Raw genomic sequence first — 19,168 nt, 5'->3', positions numbered from 1 at the left:
GATGTGCAGACCTCCTCCATTGCCCACTGTGACCTGATCATTGCCCTGATAGGGCTGTTGGTGCAGGGTCAAGTTGTCCAATTCAGCAGTAATGTGATTGTTGGCACCACTGTCAAGATACCAAGGCTGTTCAACTTCTTGTGTGCCATGAGTGTGGGCTGCCATAATTGCCAACTGAGCTGGTGGATGTCGACCTTGATAAGTAAAATCCATCCTGTGATAGCAATCAAGGGCTTGGTGGTTATGTTTGCCACAGATTTGGCATGGTGGGAATTTGTTGGAGGTGAAGGGGCTGTTGGATGATTGTGGCTTAAGGGAGGAGTCGCTAGTGTTTGAATTGGCAGGAGGTCGATTATAATTGAAAGGCTTGCCTTGCTGGGTGGGGTATTTGGGTTTCTTGCCATGGTTAAACTTTGGTTTGTTTGTGAAGAAAGCAAACTAAGTGCCATCACTGGGAAGGGTCTTGTTTTGAGATTCAAGTAATTGCTCATAATTGAGCAATTTAGTTTGAAAATCATCAAATGAAATTGGTTTGTCTCGGGTGGCAAAATGAAGAGATGTGATGAAAGGATTATAAATGGAATTAAGACCCCCGATGACATAGGAGATCAAGTCTTCCTCATCAACAGGTTTACCTGCTGCTATGAGCTGATCAGACCAGTTTTTGGCAAGGATCAAGTAATCAAAGCAGGTTTTAGTGCCCTGCTGCAATGTTTGAAGCTATCTTTTGAGGTGGGAAATGCGAGATCTGGACTGAGGAGCAAATCTTACTAGCCAATGTATTCCAGACCAGTTTGGATGTTGTCAATCCATAAACTGTGGAGAGGATCTTCTCATTGAGAGTGGCATTTAACCAGGCCAAAATAAATTGATCTTTCTTCTGCCAAACCAAGTAATCTGGGTTGAGATCAGAAGTAGATTTCCCAGTGGAATCAAGAAGATATTGAGATGGACAAATTTCTGACCCATCAACAATGCTTAGTAAGTCATGGCTTCTAAGCACAGGAATGAATTGGGTAGTCCAATTTAGATAATTGGTTCCATCTAGTTTGACAGAAACCAAAGAGGTAATGTTTGGGATAACAAAAGAGGAATTGGATGAGGCCATATAGGATCAGTTTCGTGAGCAATTTAATGCTCTAATACCAAGTCAGAAATACAAAAGGAAGTGAAGTCTGGCTCAATTGATTACCAGTTGTATGAGTGTATTCAAATACAAGTATTCAAATATTAAAACATCTACTAACAGAATACTAACAAAATACAAAAGAAATCTGCAGTGATTCACTAGATAACTACAGCAACAACTAGGTAACAGCTGTAACAGATTCATCTTGATCAGATGCTGATTTATCGGAGCTAATATATCTAACAATCTTATCATTACAAATACTCTTTTGCAATGAAAATTAGATTGTTTGCAACGGCATTTTTTCTTGCAAAAAGCCATTTCTATTGTAGTGACATGAAACTCTTAGGTTCAAACAAGAATTTGGGAAATCTTTGATAGATTGTGGGGTTTGATCAGTTCTTAAATGCATTTTGAATTTTCAATTATCATTGCACGTGGCAATATGGAGCATATATAAACTACCTAAACTTACAATAATTGTCATCTTAAATAATCAAATTGTGATAAATTGCACAACCAATTAAAATCTGACTGATAATAATTAAAATTGTACCCACATATTTAAACTTTCAATCAATCTTAGCTAGCATAAGGTTAAATTGTCAAAATTCAATAATAAAGTGTGCGAGTTGTTAGTTTTGACAAATTATGTTATGCATGCCAAAGAAACAAATTAAGGTGATTGTTCTAATTACTTCAGTATGAGTAGTACTTAGAGTTAGTTTAGACTCAGAGATGAGATGAGATGATTTTAGATGAAAAATCAAAATTGAATAAAATATTATTATAATATTATTTTTTAATGTTATTATTATTTTGAGATTTAAAAACATTAAATTGAAATTTGAAAAAATTGAATTGTTTATTATATATTGTTAGAAATTTGAAAAAGTTATAATGATAAGATGCAATGAAACGTTTTTCAAATCCAAATGAGGCCTTACGTACTGAACCTAAAAAACTGTACTAGATCACATCCTTTCCATTAAATTAAAAAAGAAATGCTAAAGCTAGTCATAAGTAGATTTAACAAAAGTAATTTACAAATTGACGTAGATTTATACGACAAAAGTAATTTATAAATTGACGTGGATTACAAATTGACGTGAATTTATACGATATGTTAGATTCACTTTATTATAAAAAAAATTTACAATCTTTTATAAAATTACTTTTACGAAATCCTGTAGTGGAAGCCTTCCTAAAAAATATATACCATTCAAATCTCGTTAATAAATTGTCAAACGTAATTCCCTCCCAAATCTTCTGTGAAGTGTCCCCACCAACACAAGCTGTTAACTACTTACAGTAATACAATTTGCATGTCAATCATGCAAATATGAAAAGAAATGCAAGAATCTGATAGTTGATGTGCCACTTTATCAAAAGTCTTATTAAGCGGAGAAAATATATCATATTTTATTTTTAAGGCAGAGTGGTAATCGGTATAGATCGTAGATATGATCCCTTTTCAAACTTAATTTCAAAAAAACATGAAAGGGTATATAGGGCTTAAAGATCGAGACGTTAGTGCGTGGACTTCAGTGTCCTTAGGGTTTCTGCTTTTAACCTAAAAGCTTCATGTTGCTGTAGTCAAAAGAAAAAGGCTCACAGTCACACCCACCAGGAAGAGACCCTCGAATAAAGAAGTGATCACTAGCAGCAGCAGCGCTTTGGTTACAAGTCAGGAATAATAGCCATGGGTAGGCAGTACGTAGTAGAGTACAAATTAAGAGACAACTTTGTCTTTCTTCTTTCCCGAAACAAAAGAAAGAAGAAAGAGAAAGAAAAGCACTACATCAAATTAAGCAGCTAGTTTAAGCTTAAGCTTAAGGTGCGCGCATGGATGATCAACAAATTAAAATGCTCAGAAAATAAAAAATTATTAATTTATTTCAAACCCCTTCATCTGCCTTCCGGGTGTAATGGGAAGAGCTCCAGAGTTCTATCTCCCTCCTCTTTACAATATATCATGCAGCTTTCCTCTTCTAAGATTTCAAATCCCCAGCTCCTGCACTTCCTTTTGTATGGACTATCTTCCTGATCTCTTTCCAATTCTGATCCCTACAATATACATTCAAGTTTGTCTATAAAAAACCTCTGCTGATGATGATCACAGCTTGTTTTTTAAGAAACTGAAGTTGAAGATTATATATTCATACCCTGGTCTCCAAAGTGATCATAGTGGTAATGGGGGCTGGGGTTCTGGGACAATGCCCAAGACCAAGACTGTTGCGCTTCTGCTTCTGCCTCTCGCGAGCTTTGTGGTTTTGGAACCAATAAAACACATTCTTCCCTTCGATCTTCCCGTACTTCCCAAGCTGTGCTGTGATTTGCTCTATCTGTTGCGCATTGGGAGTGCGCATTCCACCCTTATACAGCATCTCCAATATCCCTATCTGTTCTTGTGTTGGGTTCCACCGCGTCCCTCCTGGGTGTGTTTCCACCTGCGCGTTCATTTTTTGAGCCAATATTTCAACAATCATTATTGCTCTAACCTTATCTATTAATTCTACCATTATTTTACTGCAAATTTGGACTATTCTACTTGGACAAGGCATGCACCCAAGTCCATGGTTGTCCTTTTCAGTCAAAAGTAGCAGTTACGAGAATACAAGCATGCATGAACCAATAATCAAACTGCACTCTCTTTTCGACAAGGAATGTGATGTTTTGTAAAATCATTCGTAGAACTACAGCTTGCTTGGTACAAGTACTTAACGTACGTACTGTGCGAATTATTATAAAAAATATATGTATAAAAATGGATGGTTGAGTGGAGCACCTGGGCGGGGGAATCTCGTTTGTCGTCAGAGGATCCTAGTTTTCTGGGGCCACTTTCAGGTTTGATGAAACTCTTGAGATCGAAAGCTGCGGGGAGAGTAGAAGTAGGAGTGTTGTCGGTGTTAGCCAGCTTGGGAGCAAGAGGGCGCAAGCGCTTGCAGCCAAGCGTGAGGGAGGGTTCGTGGTGATCCCAGAATGATCCACGTGCGAACTGATGCACCTTCATGCTTCCCATGGTGGAGGGACTGGATGATAGAGTGCAGTAATTATATAGAGAAGGCCGGTGAGAGATTTTAAAAGCGATCATCAAAGAAAGTGGGAAATGAGGTGGTGCCTAGCTTGTAAATAACCAAGACCAAATGATGAGGTGAGGTTGACTTGGGATTTCCCATGTTTAAACAAAGAAGAAAAAGACGCACATATAAAGAGATAAAAGTGAGTGATAAAAGAGAGAGAGAGATTGAAATGGGGAATAGTGAAACAAAAACACTGCAATTCAAGATAGACAGGTAAAATATGTTTAATAATATTTATTACTAGAGAAATACTTTAGCTACATCTTATAAAAGTAAATTTATAAATTGACGTAACTTAATGTAGTAAATTAAATTGTAAAATTATTTTTATTATATATGAAATAGATTTAACGTATCATATAAAACTTTGTGATTAATTTGTAAATTTATTTTTATAAAATTATTTTTATAGCTGCAGTAGCTATATACTTGAAAAAAACTTACAGAGATCATGATATCCATAATATATGTTTTAGTGTCTATTTCATGTATTTATCAAAAAGTCATTTAGAAGGACTTTTTGCCCTAATTGTATAAGCGTGTGGGTGGTGGGTACTGTGTGTATGTATGTGCGTGTGTGTTGGCCAGTCAGATCGGGTGGATTATTTTTCTTGCTTTCATGATAAGGTGTCTATGCTTTTCGGTGGCCTCTCTGGGTTCTCTTTCAAGCTTTTTCACTATAAAGTGAGAAGGGGGAGGGAATGAGAAAGATTCTCCCAATCCCAAAACTTGAAAATGGAACTCTTTGCTTTTTCAAGATACGGATAATGGGTAAGCCAGAAGAACTGAATGCCGTCGTCTATTTTCCCCCATATAAGTGTTAGAGAGGCCATGAGATGTTGAAAAAGGAAACAAAAAAACAAAAAATCATACTCATTAGCTTTGAGTGAAAATTCAACAATAATAGGAACGAAATCAAGCTGTGAACAACAAATGTCCAAATCATAAATATATATTTTCTAAATTCTAGGGGAATATTCTAATTAGCAAAATGCCAACTAAAATCCTCTTTTTTGGAAACTGTGGCTCCAAATTCCCAAACAGTAAAGCTACTTATAAACTAGTATAAACCCAAGTCTCCAACCAAATCCGATTTTGTTTCCATATTGTTTATGGCAGTATCTTGACTCTAGCACCTATATGTTTCTTCTCATATTTCTTGATTGTTAATTAAAAGTTTATAATTTTTAGGAGCTGTGTACGTACGTTAATAATGATTCTCTCATCCACTTATATGATGACATTTGTCATGTAGAAATATTGGCATCACTGGGGTCGACTGATTACTACAATCACGGAAATGTACGCTTGTGATTGAGAAGTACTGCATGCATCACGTAGTACGTGTGATCGGGAACTTATATACTTAGATAAAGATAGTATATATATAAATATTATTGGGCCACTGTGCATGTTGACATTGTGCATTTCTGTCATTATTTTGGGTTAAAAACATGCTTGCTATAAAACAAAGGAATCCACAGATGTCTGTCTTTTATTTGATATTTTTCCTTAGGTGTTACAATTATTGTCGGGAAGTAGCTTTGATGCTACTCCACCGTTTCCCCCAACACTTTACTAACGAAGCCTCCTGTTTTCAAAAAGAAGTTAGAAGAGAAGGCACCGGAATTGGACCGCTATCTCTATCATTGCGGAAGAAATTTCGTACAAAGTTTTAACTCCTTAAAATATCATAGAACAGTACTCTCCTCAGTAAAAACAACATGCGAAGAACTTCGAAAATGCTTGCATGCATGCATGCAGCATGCAGACTGTAGAGTAACTTTCATGCATCTGATCGCCATTTCATCGCAGCCAGTAATTAAATAATTAGGGTAGTACTCTGCCATAATAATTCGGTTGCCATCTTCATGATGTGACCCTTTTTCCTCATCGCCTAGCTATAGATCTCACATGAATTGAACACGTCTCTAGTACGTGTTGTAATTTGGAAGGTATCTTATGACAATGATGTCGTTGCGTAATATTTGGATGTCCATCTGCTCAACAGCTCATGATTGCGGTTTCTTATTATATAGATCAGATATTGTACGTTTTGCATTTCTGGAATACACAATCTAAAAAGTCTTGTGTAACATGAGTTCGAGGAAATATGAATAATACGTATTCTAGAAAGAATATTAGCCAATATCATAATTTAAAGTCTCAAAATTATTCTAGAAAATAAAATCATGTGGGTTCACTTTAATTACTAGTACTTAACCATACTCAATCTCGGGTATTAGAGGCCGCGGGTAGATCGAAGTTTGTTTCGACTTATATACAAATTTAGGTCTAAGTTGCTGGGGGATTAGTTTGCTAGAAGGTATTGGCAAGTTTGCCTGCACATAACTATGCTCATGATCAGTAGAAGTCCATTGATGAACAAGAATATCTTATAATTTATTAGCCGCGCTCACGATGGATAAACGGCATTTTGCATCGATCTTTTAGCTAGGTGGAGAAGATCGATGCTGAGTATAACTGATCTAACAAAATGTCTTCAATGATGATATGCTCGAATCAATCAGTTTAGATCATGATGAAGGAACTTTTGTATTTTTTTTTTTATAAATATATTAGCTACAAAAGAATTACATAAAATTAAATCTATAAAGTAACTTAGCTTGACGTGATATGTTAGACGTAAAATTAATTTTATTATAAAGTAAATCTAACAGATCACATAAAGTTACATCATTTTATGTATTTATTTTTATGTAATCTCTTTATATATATAGTTGTCCTCTTTTTTTTTTTTTTGGTTAGGTTTTTTGTGTGGAGCTTGGTTTTATTGCGTGGCAAGCCGATTTAATCACCCAACTCAACAAGAATTTGTTGCAAGTTTTTAGTAGATTTTCAATGAGGCTTGAGTCATGGAGCGCAAAATTGAGTGTTTGTTTTAATTTTTTTTTTTTATAAACCTGGTTTAGCTCTTGAACCGACCCGACCTGTAATTAGGGTTAGATAACCCTAATTAGGGTTTTGTCACATACACACACATACACATCTTGTATTTTTGTACGGTTGAATATTGTATTATGTACCGTACAGTATAATCAACTTTCAAGAGAATATAATCTTTTACAATTTTATAGATATAAGTATGTTGTCGAATCATGTAAAATTTATATTTGTGTGTTGATTTCGTTATTCTTTTTTCTTTTTCTTCTTATATATCGTTCTTAACACTTTTTAACCAAATACTTGGTGTTTTAGAAACTTTTATTTTTTTCTCCTAAGAACCTCCTAAAAATAATACATACAAGCTGTCTCAAATACACAAATCTATCTTATGTAAATTTTTTATAAAAGAGTGGACCCCAACATAAAAAAAAAAAAAGAAAAGAAAAACTCACTTTTTGTTAATGAAAACCATATTTTTTATAAAAAGCTTGCATATAAAAACTTACGTAGATAGCATTCCTCAAAAACCTCACTACTGATACGAAGATTAAACTTTAGGGGGGCGCGGTACTCCAAAAACGAAATTATATACTAAATCGATAATAATCCTCTTGTCTTGGTAATTGTATAATACTCCGACAGAGAGTTTGTCGAGTTATAAGTTGCAGCTGAAACTCTAGCTTTTCCGGCCAGCTACTACTTTAAAAAAGAAAAGAAAAAGATAGCTGATCTGAAAGGGTGATCACTCCTTGCTCCTTTTAAATTTAAATTACATTGGACAGGTGTCATTCTAGCTTGACGTCAATTGGTGGGATAATGATGACAATGTTGACATTTGGGATCATGAGCTTGAGTCCATTTTTCTTTTCTTTTTGGCGTCAAGTAACTAGCAAATACCCAGATATCAGATATCTGGTTTCACCAATAACATGAGTTCCTACCTCCTCCCTCTTTTGTTTTTGGTCGGAATCAATATCTAACAAGCTCCTTAAATCACGACCAAACATTAAGTTTTGATCACTTTCAGACATCTTTTCCCAGCTCTTTAGCGAGCTAGCTATAGGGACTCATGATTCTGTACCTAACTCGGTTATTTGTCCATAATATATAGGCTTGAGTTACCTTTATTTTTCTGTCACTGATATTATCTAGTGATCATTATTCTTCGACACACTTCTAGTGTGAAACCGACGCATATTTATATATACACGTTTGAGACACAGATCTCAGGTAGGGAAAACGTGAAATGTAATGTATGTCTAGTACTCTTGCATGCATTTATCACATTCTTCTGCTACTTTCTACCTCTATTCAAGGTCGCTCATAAGAAATTTGCCCTTAAAAATGGTGTTCAGCGTTCTCTGATCATTAACTGATCATCATGATTTCTCAGATATGCAACTATATGTGTGTGTATAGATATATATATATATATATATATATATGCAGTACTTTGGTCTCGTACGATATTAGCAGAAGGATATCCTTATAATTAAGAATGGCTACTCCATTAATGAGTTGGTTGGATGCTAGCTAGTGAAGAGAATCAAACTCAAAGACTCCATGGTGAAAAATTAATTGTCAAGGACCCACAAGGCAATTAATTCTATGGGATGGAGAAGTATTAAATGAGCTGTGATTGACTGTGTCTCCTTCATCTTGTCTGTGAACTATGTTTAGGCAGTTTTTTAGCACTCTGGTACGATATTGAAGTACTCAGAATTGTAATGATCATAGTATTTTTTTTTATCATTTTTTTATTAAATTGTGATTAAATAGTTATCATCATACTTGGATCAAAACTAAACTCTATTAGTTAAAGTAATTACACATGGATTTCACCCAGATATATATGCTTTGGAAAAATATACTGCTAAATGTAAGTAGCTGTCTCCATGACTAATGATCAAGAAAAACATTTGCACTTCAGATGCCAGAGATTTTACAGATCATTTCCAGCACTGATCTAGCCAGCTATAGCTAGAAGCCATGTTAATTATTTTGTCAATTAAAGAACTGAGATCATCATCTGCATGTACCAATCACAGTAGTTGATTGAGCCAAGAGTCTTGACAAATCCCAAATCAAAAGTGCCACACAATTATTTCATGGGACAGCCAATACGCTACTGCAGGCTTCTTTTTCTGCAGAAACACACACTGACACAGCTTGTTGCAATTATCTCTTTGGATTTTCCATGTTGCCAACGCAACACATTAATGTATGTAGCATTTTCGTAAGTTTTAACACGGAGGAGGACTGGAGGATGAAAATGGTGTTTTGTCGGTCAAAGTTAATGGGCATGAGATTATGCGAAGTTGGTTCGCATGATAGGAGTGGATCCCACACAGTGGAAGAAGCGGTGGGAATCCATCATTAGGGAAGACAATGCCATCATTTGCACGCCATCATTTGCACGTGTCTATGGACCACACATGATTCCAGTCCATATATATAAAAGTACTTGTAATCCACTGTATATGAACATATCAGACTGTAGCTTTAAACAGAAAAAAGGAAAAAAGGGGGAAAAAAATTCAAACTTTGCTTTAAAATCTACCATATAATGTTTGCATGCATGCATGTTTTGACACATTTTGGGGTCCTTATGTGATCGAAAATAATCAAATTTAAGATGAAAAATAATGCTCAAATCTCTAACACACTACAAGAAAAGTGAGAATTTGTGATAGATTGTTTGTAACATGAATAACTATTTGGTACGAAAACAAAATATTTTAGTAAGAAATAGTCATATTTGTAAGAAATAACTAACTATAAATAAGCAATTTTCTTATAATAACAATATTGTTAGAACCTAGATGATCATCATATGCCGGAATGAGAGTGATTAATTAATGAAAGTGGGATTAATTAGTCTTAGATTCCAATACTCAAGTAAAAGAAAAAGTAAAGTTTTGTAATTAAATTTTCATAAAATTATGATATTAATTAATAATACTTCCTCAAATATATATATGTGTGTATATATATATGTGCATGCAGAGAGAGGTACTTGAGCTGCATATATGATTGTCTTATAGGTTCGAGGGTAATGATCCGATTAATTGGCTTCAAAGCCAAAAAGTAAATCCAATCATGAAAATGCTAATGATGATAGATAGAGAAGAAAATGAAAGTGCATGACCAAAGGAAAAAGAAAAAAATTATTTGCACCTTCAACTTCATTATGATCTCGGGCTAGCTGAGACGAGACATATGTTGGTAAGAGAAAAGTCATGCATCCATCACAATAAATAAATAAATATATATATATATTAAAGAAAATGAAAAAAATTCAACACAAGGACATCACAAAATCTATGTGTGGATCGACAAAGGTCATGATCTTCACCTACCTTTTTTTTTTTTTTGCTTGTGACTTTATATTTCTATACTCTAGTCCTCATTTTGCTTAGAAGCCTTTTTAGCTTGGAAATTGATGGAAAAGGATAGATGCCAATGTCACTGACCCTTAAATGCATAATGCCAAATAAAGTGAATGAAGGTAGGCATCATTGTTTGGATTGAAATATATTCCCAACTAGATTTTGATGCGCATCTTTATACACACACTTAGCTCATGACTTTATGTATCTACAGTGTTAATTTCTCCTTTTTCTTTTTCATCCTTCTTTTTCCTTTTTTCTCGAGAATAGAAAGAAAAGTTGAGTGGATGGGATGAGAAGCATGATCACTTGGTGAGAAAAATAGTCATGTCGTGTAAGGGAAAGTAGGTGCAAATGTGGAGGGGAAAGACATTTTATTAAGGGGGGAGCTGGGAAGTAAATGGATGACAGTCCAAGCACATCCAGTCCAAGCACAATTAATTGCATCCATTGATGATGGCACTGAAAGCTGATCCTTACAATTATAAATCAAACCTTTTTTCCTTCACATATTCTTTGGTTTTTTGTTTTATTTTCCTGATCCTTTCCTTTTCCTTTTCCTCTCCCATGTTCTTTTAACACCTCCCCCCCCCCCCCCCCCCCTTCTCTCTCTTGTGGCATTTTGCACAAACTCGAAGAGTTAAAAGTCTTGACCACTCTTACAAGAGTCTAAAACGTGTTTGTCTCTTCTTCTTCTTCTTCAATGCTAAAAGATGATCAGATACGCATTTCCTTAAAACGTTATTCTCACTGCGTCAAAATCACTTTCCAAGTATCTTGCCAAGTATATATAGATGATCAGTTCATGTCCAAGTATTACATGTCCCACACGCATATGTCATGATCTGTATCCCAATTCCTCATGCATACATACACACACACACACACACACACACACACACACATACATATATACATGGAAGCTGGCTTGCACGATCAATTTCTTGCTTTAGTCCCCGCCAAAAGAACTTGGAGAGACAGAGAGAGTCCAATTTTGGTGACAGATTCACCAATCACGGTTCATGCAACAAATTCCACCACACACATACACATGCATATATATAGGTGCATGACTCTTTTGTTTTTTCTCTCTTCCTTCTAGAGTAGATTCTCTCATTTATTTCTATGTTATTAATTTTCTTAATTTCTTGTTTTAAATGGACTTCATGGACATGATCAAAAAAATTATATAGGCCAGACCTTTTGAAACATCTTACTTGGGACTTTCATGCACACGTGTGTAACTTCTGTTAAATTTTTGAACGGCAGATTTATATGCAAATGATCGATTTAATAAATTTACAAAAACCCAAGGATGCTGGTGATAATTTTTTAAACTAAGTAGACCTTTTGAAAATAGGCCCAAAATATTATGGCCATTGGTTGATTATTAAATCCTATTTCATGTATATTAAACCTTCACCCAACAATGCTAAAATTCGGGATATTTATACTCAGCTTCTAAACTTAATAACATGCAGTAGTCTTTATGGTTGACACTAAGGACAGAATTATATGGTGAAAGCAAAAGGGGGTAAATGTCTATTGTGAAAAACAATGACAGAAAAATAAAAAGGTAAATAAACAAATAATCATGCAACATAAAGATTTATGTGGTTCAGCAACATCCCTATCATGCCCACAAAGCTGCAGATGATTTTATTATCTTGAGAGAATGACAAAATACACTTTGGGGCCAAATGCAGTGTTCCAAACAACCATACTATTTATAATAAATATATATAGGGTTCTTTGGTGGAAGCTCTAATTTTTCAATTATAGCGTTATTCACTCGAGCAAATTCTTTGTTTAATGTTCACTCGAGCGATATGTTGAGTGAGTGTCTAGTGAATTCTCTGCCTATATTTTGCTCAAGCAAATGTCTAGTGAATTTTCTATCTTGCAATTCTTGAGTCATTAACAGGGTCGTAAAAAATCATAGCTCATCCTTATCAGGTTGAGTTATCAAATCAGGCTGCCACATAAATATATTAGGCTATACAAACCCAACAATGTAAAAAAACTTCGATAAAAATTTGTGTTTGGAATCTATTATCTACCTCCCATTAAGTGATTGGGCATTAGCAAGTAATTCATTTTTTTAATCAACTAAGCCTTTGGAAAAAGTAATATGGCATAACAATATTATGGTCACAACTTGAATTGGGTAGGATTTCTTTAGCTTACGTGTATAAACGAGTCCACTAGATGGCCAATGGCATGTTTAATTGCATTTGAGTGTCAAAATTCCCTCTTAAATAATTGAGATTTTTTACATGTCGAAGAATTTTCTTCCCAAAAATTCAAAGTACTCGTAAAAACTCTCCAATCAAAAGGATTTTCAAAACCTCTAAAAAAAGTAAATACATTTTCTCAAATAAACAACAATTTTTTGAAGGACGAAAGAAACAACTAGGGTGACTAGCTTGGCTACGAGAGAGTTGTCACGATTGAGATTTTTTCCTTTTTTTTTTTAATTTTTAATTTTTTTTTATTTATTGCTTGCCTAGTGGCAACCACTTTGTTCTTTGTATTGCTTTCTTGATGATGAGTACTTTGCTCGTATTATTGCTTGCCTACTGCTCATACTCTATCCCTATTTATGTTCCTCGATGATGTGTTCACCCTGACCGAGCATTGTTCCTTCCCACATTGCTCGCCATTGTATCTTGTAATGCCTGGTGGTGAGCATTTTGTTTGCAGTATTGCTCACCTATCGCCCGAGCTCTATCCCTCTTTATGTTCCTAGCTAAGATGGCTAGCACTATTCCTCTCTACGTTGCTCACTAAGTGGTTAGCACTTGCATCCTATATTGCTCACTTGGTGGCGAGCACTTTGCTTGTAGTATTGCTCGCCTACCACCCGGGCTCTATCCATCTTTATGTTCCTCGTCGAGATGGTGAGCACTATTCCTTCCCACATTGCTTGTGGCAAGCACTTGCATCTCGTAATGCTTGCTTGGTGGCAAGTACTTTGTACATGTGATTATCAGCTAATGAAGTAAAATATGCTAGCTAGAAAAACATGATAGATAAAGAAGATGCATTAAATAGAAAAATTGATTTTTCATACATAGAAAAGGTGACGAGAAAATGATTAAAAAATGCTTTTGAACATAAGAGGGTTAAAATATACAACATAATTCCCTCTTTTGGACAACAATGGTACTGATCCTATCCATCCTAAGAATATATTCCACTTAGATCCCCATCCTCACTAGATAGGTCCTTCATAGGAAAGTCTGGAAACTCATTTTCTAGTGGAGGAGTGGGGATCACTATGTGCAAGTGTTGGTTGGCGTTGCTTAGGCCAGGCTGGTATATCTTAACTATTGGGAGGTCTCAATTGGGAGTGGGGATCACAATGCGCAAGTATTGGTTTCCCCATATGTTATGCCATTGGTTAGTAATTATTCTTGAACGAGCGTTTGTCAAGGATAAGACTTGCAAACTTCCATCAAGCATTTAGATAGATTATCTACAATGATAGTGATTACCACACTTGAGACAGTTGTCCTCAGTAAAGTGTCATCTATAAAAAAATATAAAGGGGAATATGTGAGATCGAGAACTTCATAAGTGGAATATTCAGTGCTAATGGTGTGAACAAGTAGACAAAATATAATTAGACAGATAACAAGGTGTAGATAATAAGGGGTACGTAATATGAATAGACGAACATGTAAAGGCCATTATCATATGAAGTACATATGATCAATGGCTAAAATACTATCGACATGCTTATCTTTAAATGAAATTTTGTCTTTATTATTATTATTTGTTCACGGTAACTTGTAATCTGCATGCTCAATTTTTCTCTCGAAGTGGGCAATGTGCCCTGTACTACCATTCATTGTCTAGGGCCATCCTTTCATATGATGTAATGGTCTCCAGCCATGGAGTGTGCATTTTTCTAAGGACTATATCAGCCATTGGATGTATTGCACTGTTCGGTAATTAGATATGGTACTAATATGAGGATCGGAACATCTTTTGGTGAGTCTTTATTTCAAAACGACCAACATTGTGTTCATAATTCCATTGGTTTGCTATAAGGACATGCTAAAAAACAATGTCATCTATCCGAACATGTGCAACTTTTATGAGTGATGAAAAGGAACACAAATTTGTCAATTAATTGAATAAAATGCAAATAAATGTCAGCATGATATATAATGTGCCTCAATTGTCAATAAAAATTCACAATGAGGCCATACTAAAATAAAAGAAAATAATAACCATGACAAGAGGATCATAGTTAATCTAATCAGACTATTACAATAAAAATAAAGGTAGGGTTAAGTTATAATAAACTATTATACGGTTAGTCGAAGCTAGCAAAATAATAAATAACAGTTAGGAGTTAGACAAAAGGAAAAGTTTTATAAAGAGTGCCATTTGACAGTTAGAAATCTAGAATATAGAATGAGTAATACTATATAGAATCGTGAAGTGTGCAAGTGCCACACAATCATTTTAAAAAATAGTGGGGTCCACAATTAAAAAATTAGTTTTTTGTCATTTGGATTGATCTATATTTACTCACTTTTTTTTAAAGAGATTGTACAGTTCTTGCACACTCCACGACTATAAATATCATTTTTCATATAAAATACTTATTAATTCAGAGGATTGAAAAATGTTTCCTCTTGATTGTTGAAAAACCTTATAAATAGTATCTTTATATTGTTTTTATAAATAAGATAACCTAAGAGCTGAAAAGAGGCAAAGCCAAGATCATGCTTGAAGATCTACGGTCAAGGTAAGCCCCATAATAAGGTAATGGGACTAAAATGACTAATGCTAGAATTTATAGGTTTCTTCTTAGTCCTTAGATTGTGGCCCATGCAATCTTTAGACCAACATGAAATGTTTACTAACATGTTAACCATACTATGTAATTATTAATATGCTATCTTTTCCTTTTTGTAATTTAACATTGTATCTTCACCTTCATTAATGATCAACTTATGGGAAATATAAATGTTGAAATTTTCTAGGACAAATACGGCCCTCATTGACTATTATTTAATTTTTTGTTAGATATAGTTCTAGAGTGTACAAGTTTCGTGCATTCATTTTGAAAAAATGTGAGGTCTACTGTTAAAAAATAATTTTTGACCTCACATTTTTTCATGCAAGTCTTAAATTTACCTATTTTTTTCAAATAGAATGCACTAGAGTTGCATACCCTAAAACTAAAAATACCATTTTTCTTTGTAAAATCAGTACGAATTTTTGTCCCATATACTTGAAACATTTTAGAAAAAAATTATTTATAAGAACATTTTTTTACACACCCCAGTAAATTGCGGATGTGGAAGCCTTTCATATAAGTTATTTTAAAAAATAATTGTTGTTTAACTTTTTCTTTTAAAACTGATATAGGTCTCATGTTAAAGTGGCGTGTAAATACACATGCTTGTACTAAGTAGCAAAATTTAAATTTCTAATCTCTATTTTTATTTCTGTACATGTTTCTAACAAATGAGTTTAGGGTTTTAGTATTTTTGATAGAGGAAAGAGGTTGCATTAAATAAATAAGTCAAAGAGTAAATAATATTTGCCATAATTCACTTGCAAATTTTCCATAATTATATATGATAATTCGTGGTAAATTTTTATAAAGAAAATCCATTAGATTTTAAAATAGTGAATTCTTGGGCCCGTTTGAATACAAGAAGTATTTCATCTCATCATTACAACTTTCTCAAATTTACATACAAAATATAATAAACAATTCAGTTTTTTCAAATTTTAAAATAATAATAATATTAAAAAATAATATTCTGACAATATTTTATCTAACTTTTAACTTTCATTTTAACTCACTATCCAAATTGCACCTTAATATTATTCATAGTTGGGGGTGTGGCTTTGAATACGTTTTGCTTGGGTTGGGCTGATGATTACTCGAAACGTGAACCAATCCTTCAAATTTCCTTAGTGAGACAAATGACACGTCGTACTTCTCTTTGAAGCTTTGCTCTAGGTTTCCTTCAAACATCAAAATTGAAGTCGAAGGGTACTTACTGTCTCTGTCTTAGGGCTCATTTGGAAATAGTAGTGTCTTTGATACTATACCGTATTGGCAGATATATGCCGTACTGGCCACTAATCCAGTACAGGTAATACCTTTGTTTCATACTGTCCCAAATACTACCCGTACCAGTTGATATTTTCTTTTGGCCTTTACTCTTTTTTTTTTTTTCATTTCTTTAAATTGCAAGCTCATTTTTTGACCCTCAACTCAGACTAGGCTTTTTATAATTTATATATATGTATTTATATATAATTTATTCATATATAGACTATTATTTTGAAATATAATTTATATATATATATTTATATATAATTTATTCATATATTGACTATTTTGAAACAGTACACGAAACGGTACCGATACCAAAATATATCGTTCTAGTGCCTTGACCAGTACGATATTCAAAACTTTGAAAAATAGATCTCATCTTAAAATTTTCATCTTATTTCATCTCCGTCCCAAATAGAATTTAAAGACAAAATTTTCAAACCAATCATTACAACTTTTTCAAACCTACAAATAAAAATAAAAAATAATTAAACTTTTTCAAATTCTCAAACAAAAATAATATTATAAAACTATACTTTAACAATATTTTAATTTTATAATATTTTTATACAATTTTTTCTCTCTCCTTTGCCAAAATCCAAAAAAGACTCAACTCAAACTATCTCGTTACTATTCACAAATGAGTAATGCTACATACAGTCATAGAATGTGTAAACGCTGTGCAATCATTTTGAGAAAGAGTGGAGTTCACGATTAAAAAGTTAGTTTCTTTTTTCATGTGGGTCTCGTATTAATTCACTTTTTCAAAAGAGACTGGATGGTGTTTGCACAACCATGACTGCAAATATTATTTCTCTTCATAAATTATTTTATTACTATTTACAAAATTTTCATCTCATTTCATTCCCTGAACGAGCCCTTACTCCGCCGCCACTCTAAAGGCAACACTTTTCTGGTTTGTTTACTCATTTCTTTTTATTTTCCAGTTTTTGAATGTTTAGCTTTTGGAGTACTTTTTACCCATCAGGCCATCTCCTAAAAGTCTTTAGTGAATAAAGACACGTTCCAATCTTGATTACGTACATGAACTGGTAAATGTATATGCATGATAGCTTAACTTGGGTAGGGTTATTAGTGGCAACAATGGACAAGCATTGATATTATTTCGAGTTTCAGTGCTAAGCAAGTGGATTTAGATTGCTGCAAGATAGATGTTATTTTTCTTCCATCTAGCCAATACCACAATGCTAATGTTTAATATAATGCACATGCGTTGATTTTTGCTATGTAAATAATGTTGATGGAACTTGTTAGTGTGTCACTAGGTTTCAAGAAGGAGCAGAAAAGGGAGTTAGGCATTGAAGGGTGGATTGGAAGGAATGGCAACATGGTTGTGGAATGGGGTCCCGAATGGGTTGGACGAAGAAGAATGGGCCAAAGGAATAATTAATTGGGCCTTGCTAGCTTATTACTAGTCCATTTTAGTAGTATGGTTAAGTGATATTATTTTATTATGTTGACTGTTGTTTTAGAATTATCTTACCACTGGTTGTATTAGCGAAACATTTAGTTTGTTATAAATACCCTTTGTATGGAGGAAGTAACCCTTGTATGCTTTTTATCCTAAATATTAAGGCAAGTTTGGAGAGTGAGCTGATATGAGAATTTTGTGAATAATAGTAAGATAGTTTGTGAATAGTAGTGAGATAATTTGAGTTGAGTATTTTTTGAGTTTTGAAAAATGAGAGAGAAAAAGTTGAATAAAAAATTCTATAATGTTAAAATATTATAAAAATATAATTTTATAATATTATTTTCGTTTGAAAATTTTAAAATTTTGGATTTATTTATTATTTGAAAGTTTGAAAAAGTTGTAATGATTAGTTTGAAAATTTTGTATTTAAATTATGTTTGCAAATAAGATGGGATGAGATTAGATGAGAATTTTGTATCTCATCTAATTCTCATTTCATCTCATCTAATTAGGCCCCAAACCTTCCCTAAGAATCTTCTGATTTCTTCAGCTTCCTCAAATTCTTTTGGAGGTCCCTACCCTCGAAGTAAGGTTTACCCACTTTCTATTAAGTATTTGTTAAAATTGGTATTGAGAGCTTTTGATCATTCCTTTCTCTCATCGCTGAAGGAAAGAGACTTAATTAACTACAAGAAGAATCAAATTCCTTAAAGAAGACAAATGAATCCCAGTTTCGATTGGTGGAGACTGAGATGTTGGCCTTGAAACGGTAGATTGAAGCTGTCGCGCAGTAGGTGGCCGCCCTCACCTTGGAGTTGCAAAAACAAAATCGTCATCAGCATGTGGAATGTACTTCTTTTAGAAGTTCACAGAACACATACCATGCCTTAGTTCCTATGGGAAAGGTATAGATACATCCACTACGATTCCTATGTTTAATGGAGAGGACCCTAATGGCTGGCTTTACAAGGTAAAATAGTTTTTTATTTTCCATAATACTCTTCCACAACATAGGCTATGCCTAGCCTCTTTCACATGGAGGGTAAGGCCCTCACTTGGTTCCAAGAACTCGAAGAATCAGGGTCTATGACTGACTGAGATTCCTTTGTTTAGGCCTTAATCATTCGATTTGGG

The 19,168-nt window shown here is 34.0% G+C and overlaps 1 protein-coding gene and 1 non-coding gene across 2 annotated transcripts; both read right to left on the bottom strand.

The window, feature by feature from the left end:
• Positions 1 to 485: 485 nt before the first annotated feature.
• LOC122300002 lies at positions 486 to 630 on the bottom strand. The gene has a single exon (XR_006239851.1). It is a non-coding gene; the product is annotated as a small nucleolar RNA Z247 (small nucleolar RNA).
• Positions 631 to 2,774: 2,144 nt separating this feature from the next.
• On the bottom strand, positions 2,775 to 4,293 carry LOC122298600 (WUSCHEL-related homeobox 4-like). Its single transcript, XM_043108420.1, has 3 exons — positions 3,918 to 4,293; positions 3,295 to 3,579; positions 2,775 to 3,196 (listed from the first exon to the last, which is right to left on the bottom strand). The coding sequence occupies exons 1-3, from the start codon at positions 4,221 to 4,223 to the stop codon at positions 3,038 to 3,040; spliced, it is 750 nt and encodes a 249-aa protein (XP_042964354.1). The 5' UTR covers positions 4,224 to 4,293; the 3' UTR covers positions 2,775 to 3,037.
• Between the last annotated feature and the right edge of the window lie 14,875 nt (positions 4,294 to 19,168).

Source organism: Carya illinoinensis, chromosome 16 (genome assembly GCF_018687715.1).
Source record: "Carya illinoinensis cultivar Pawnee chromosome 16, C.illinoinensisPawnee_v1, whole genome shotgun sequence".
NCBI classification, from domain to species: domain Eukaryota; kingdom Viridiplantae; phylum Streptophyta; class Magnoliopsida; order Fagales; family Juglandaceae; genus Carya; species Carya illinoinensis.
This window is presented reverse-complemented; position numbering and strand designations above follow the sequence as displayed.

Bases quoted from the DNA above. Each gene is read 5' to 3' on its own strand.
- LOC122298600 (XM_043108420.1), bottom strand. From the start codon at position 4,223: ATGATCGCTTTTAAAATCTCTCACCGGCCTTCTCTATATAATTACTGC. The intron at 3,580-3,917 runs GTGCTCCACTCA...ATGAACGCGCAG, and splicing joins AACGAGATTCCCCCGCCCAG to GTGGAAACACACCCAGGAGG. The intron at 3,197-3,294 runs GTATGAATATAT...TGTATATTGTAG, and splicing joins TGATCACTTTGGAGACCAGG to GGATCAGAATTGGAAAGAGA.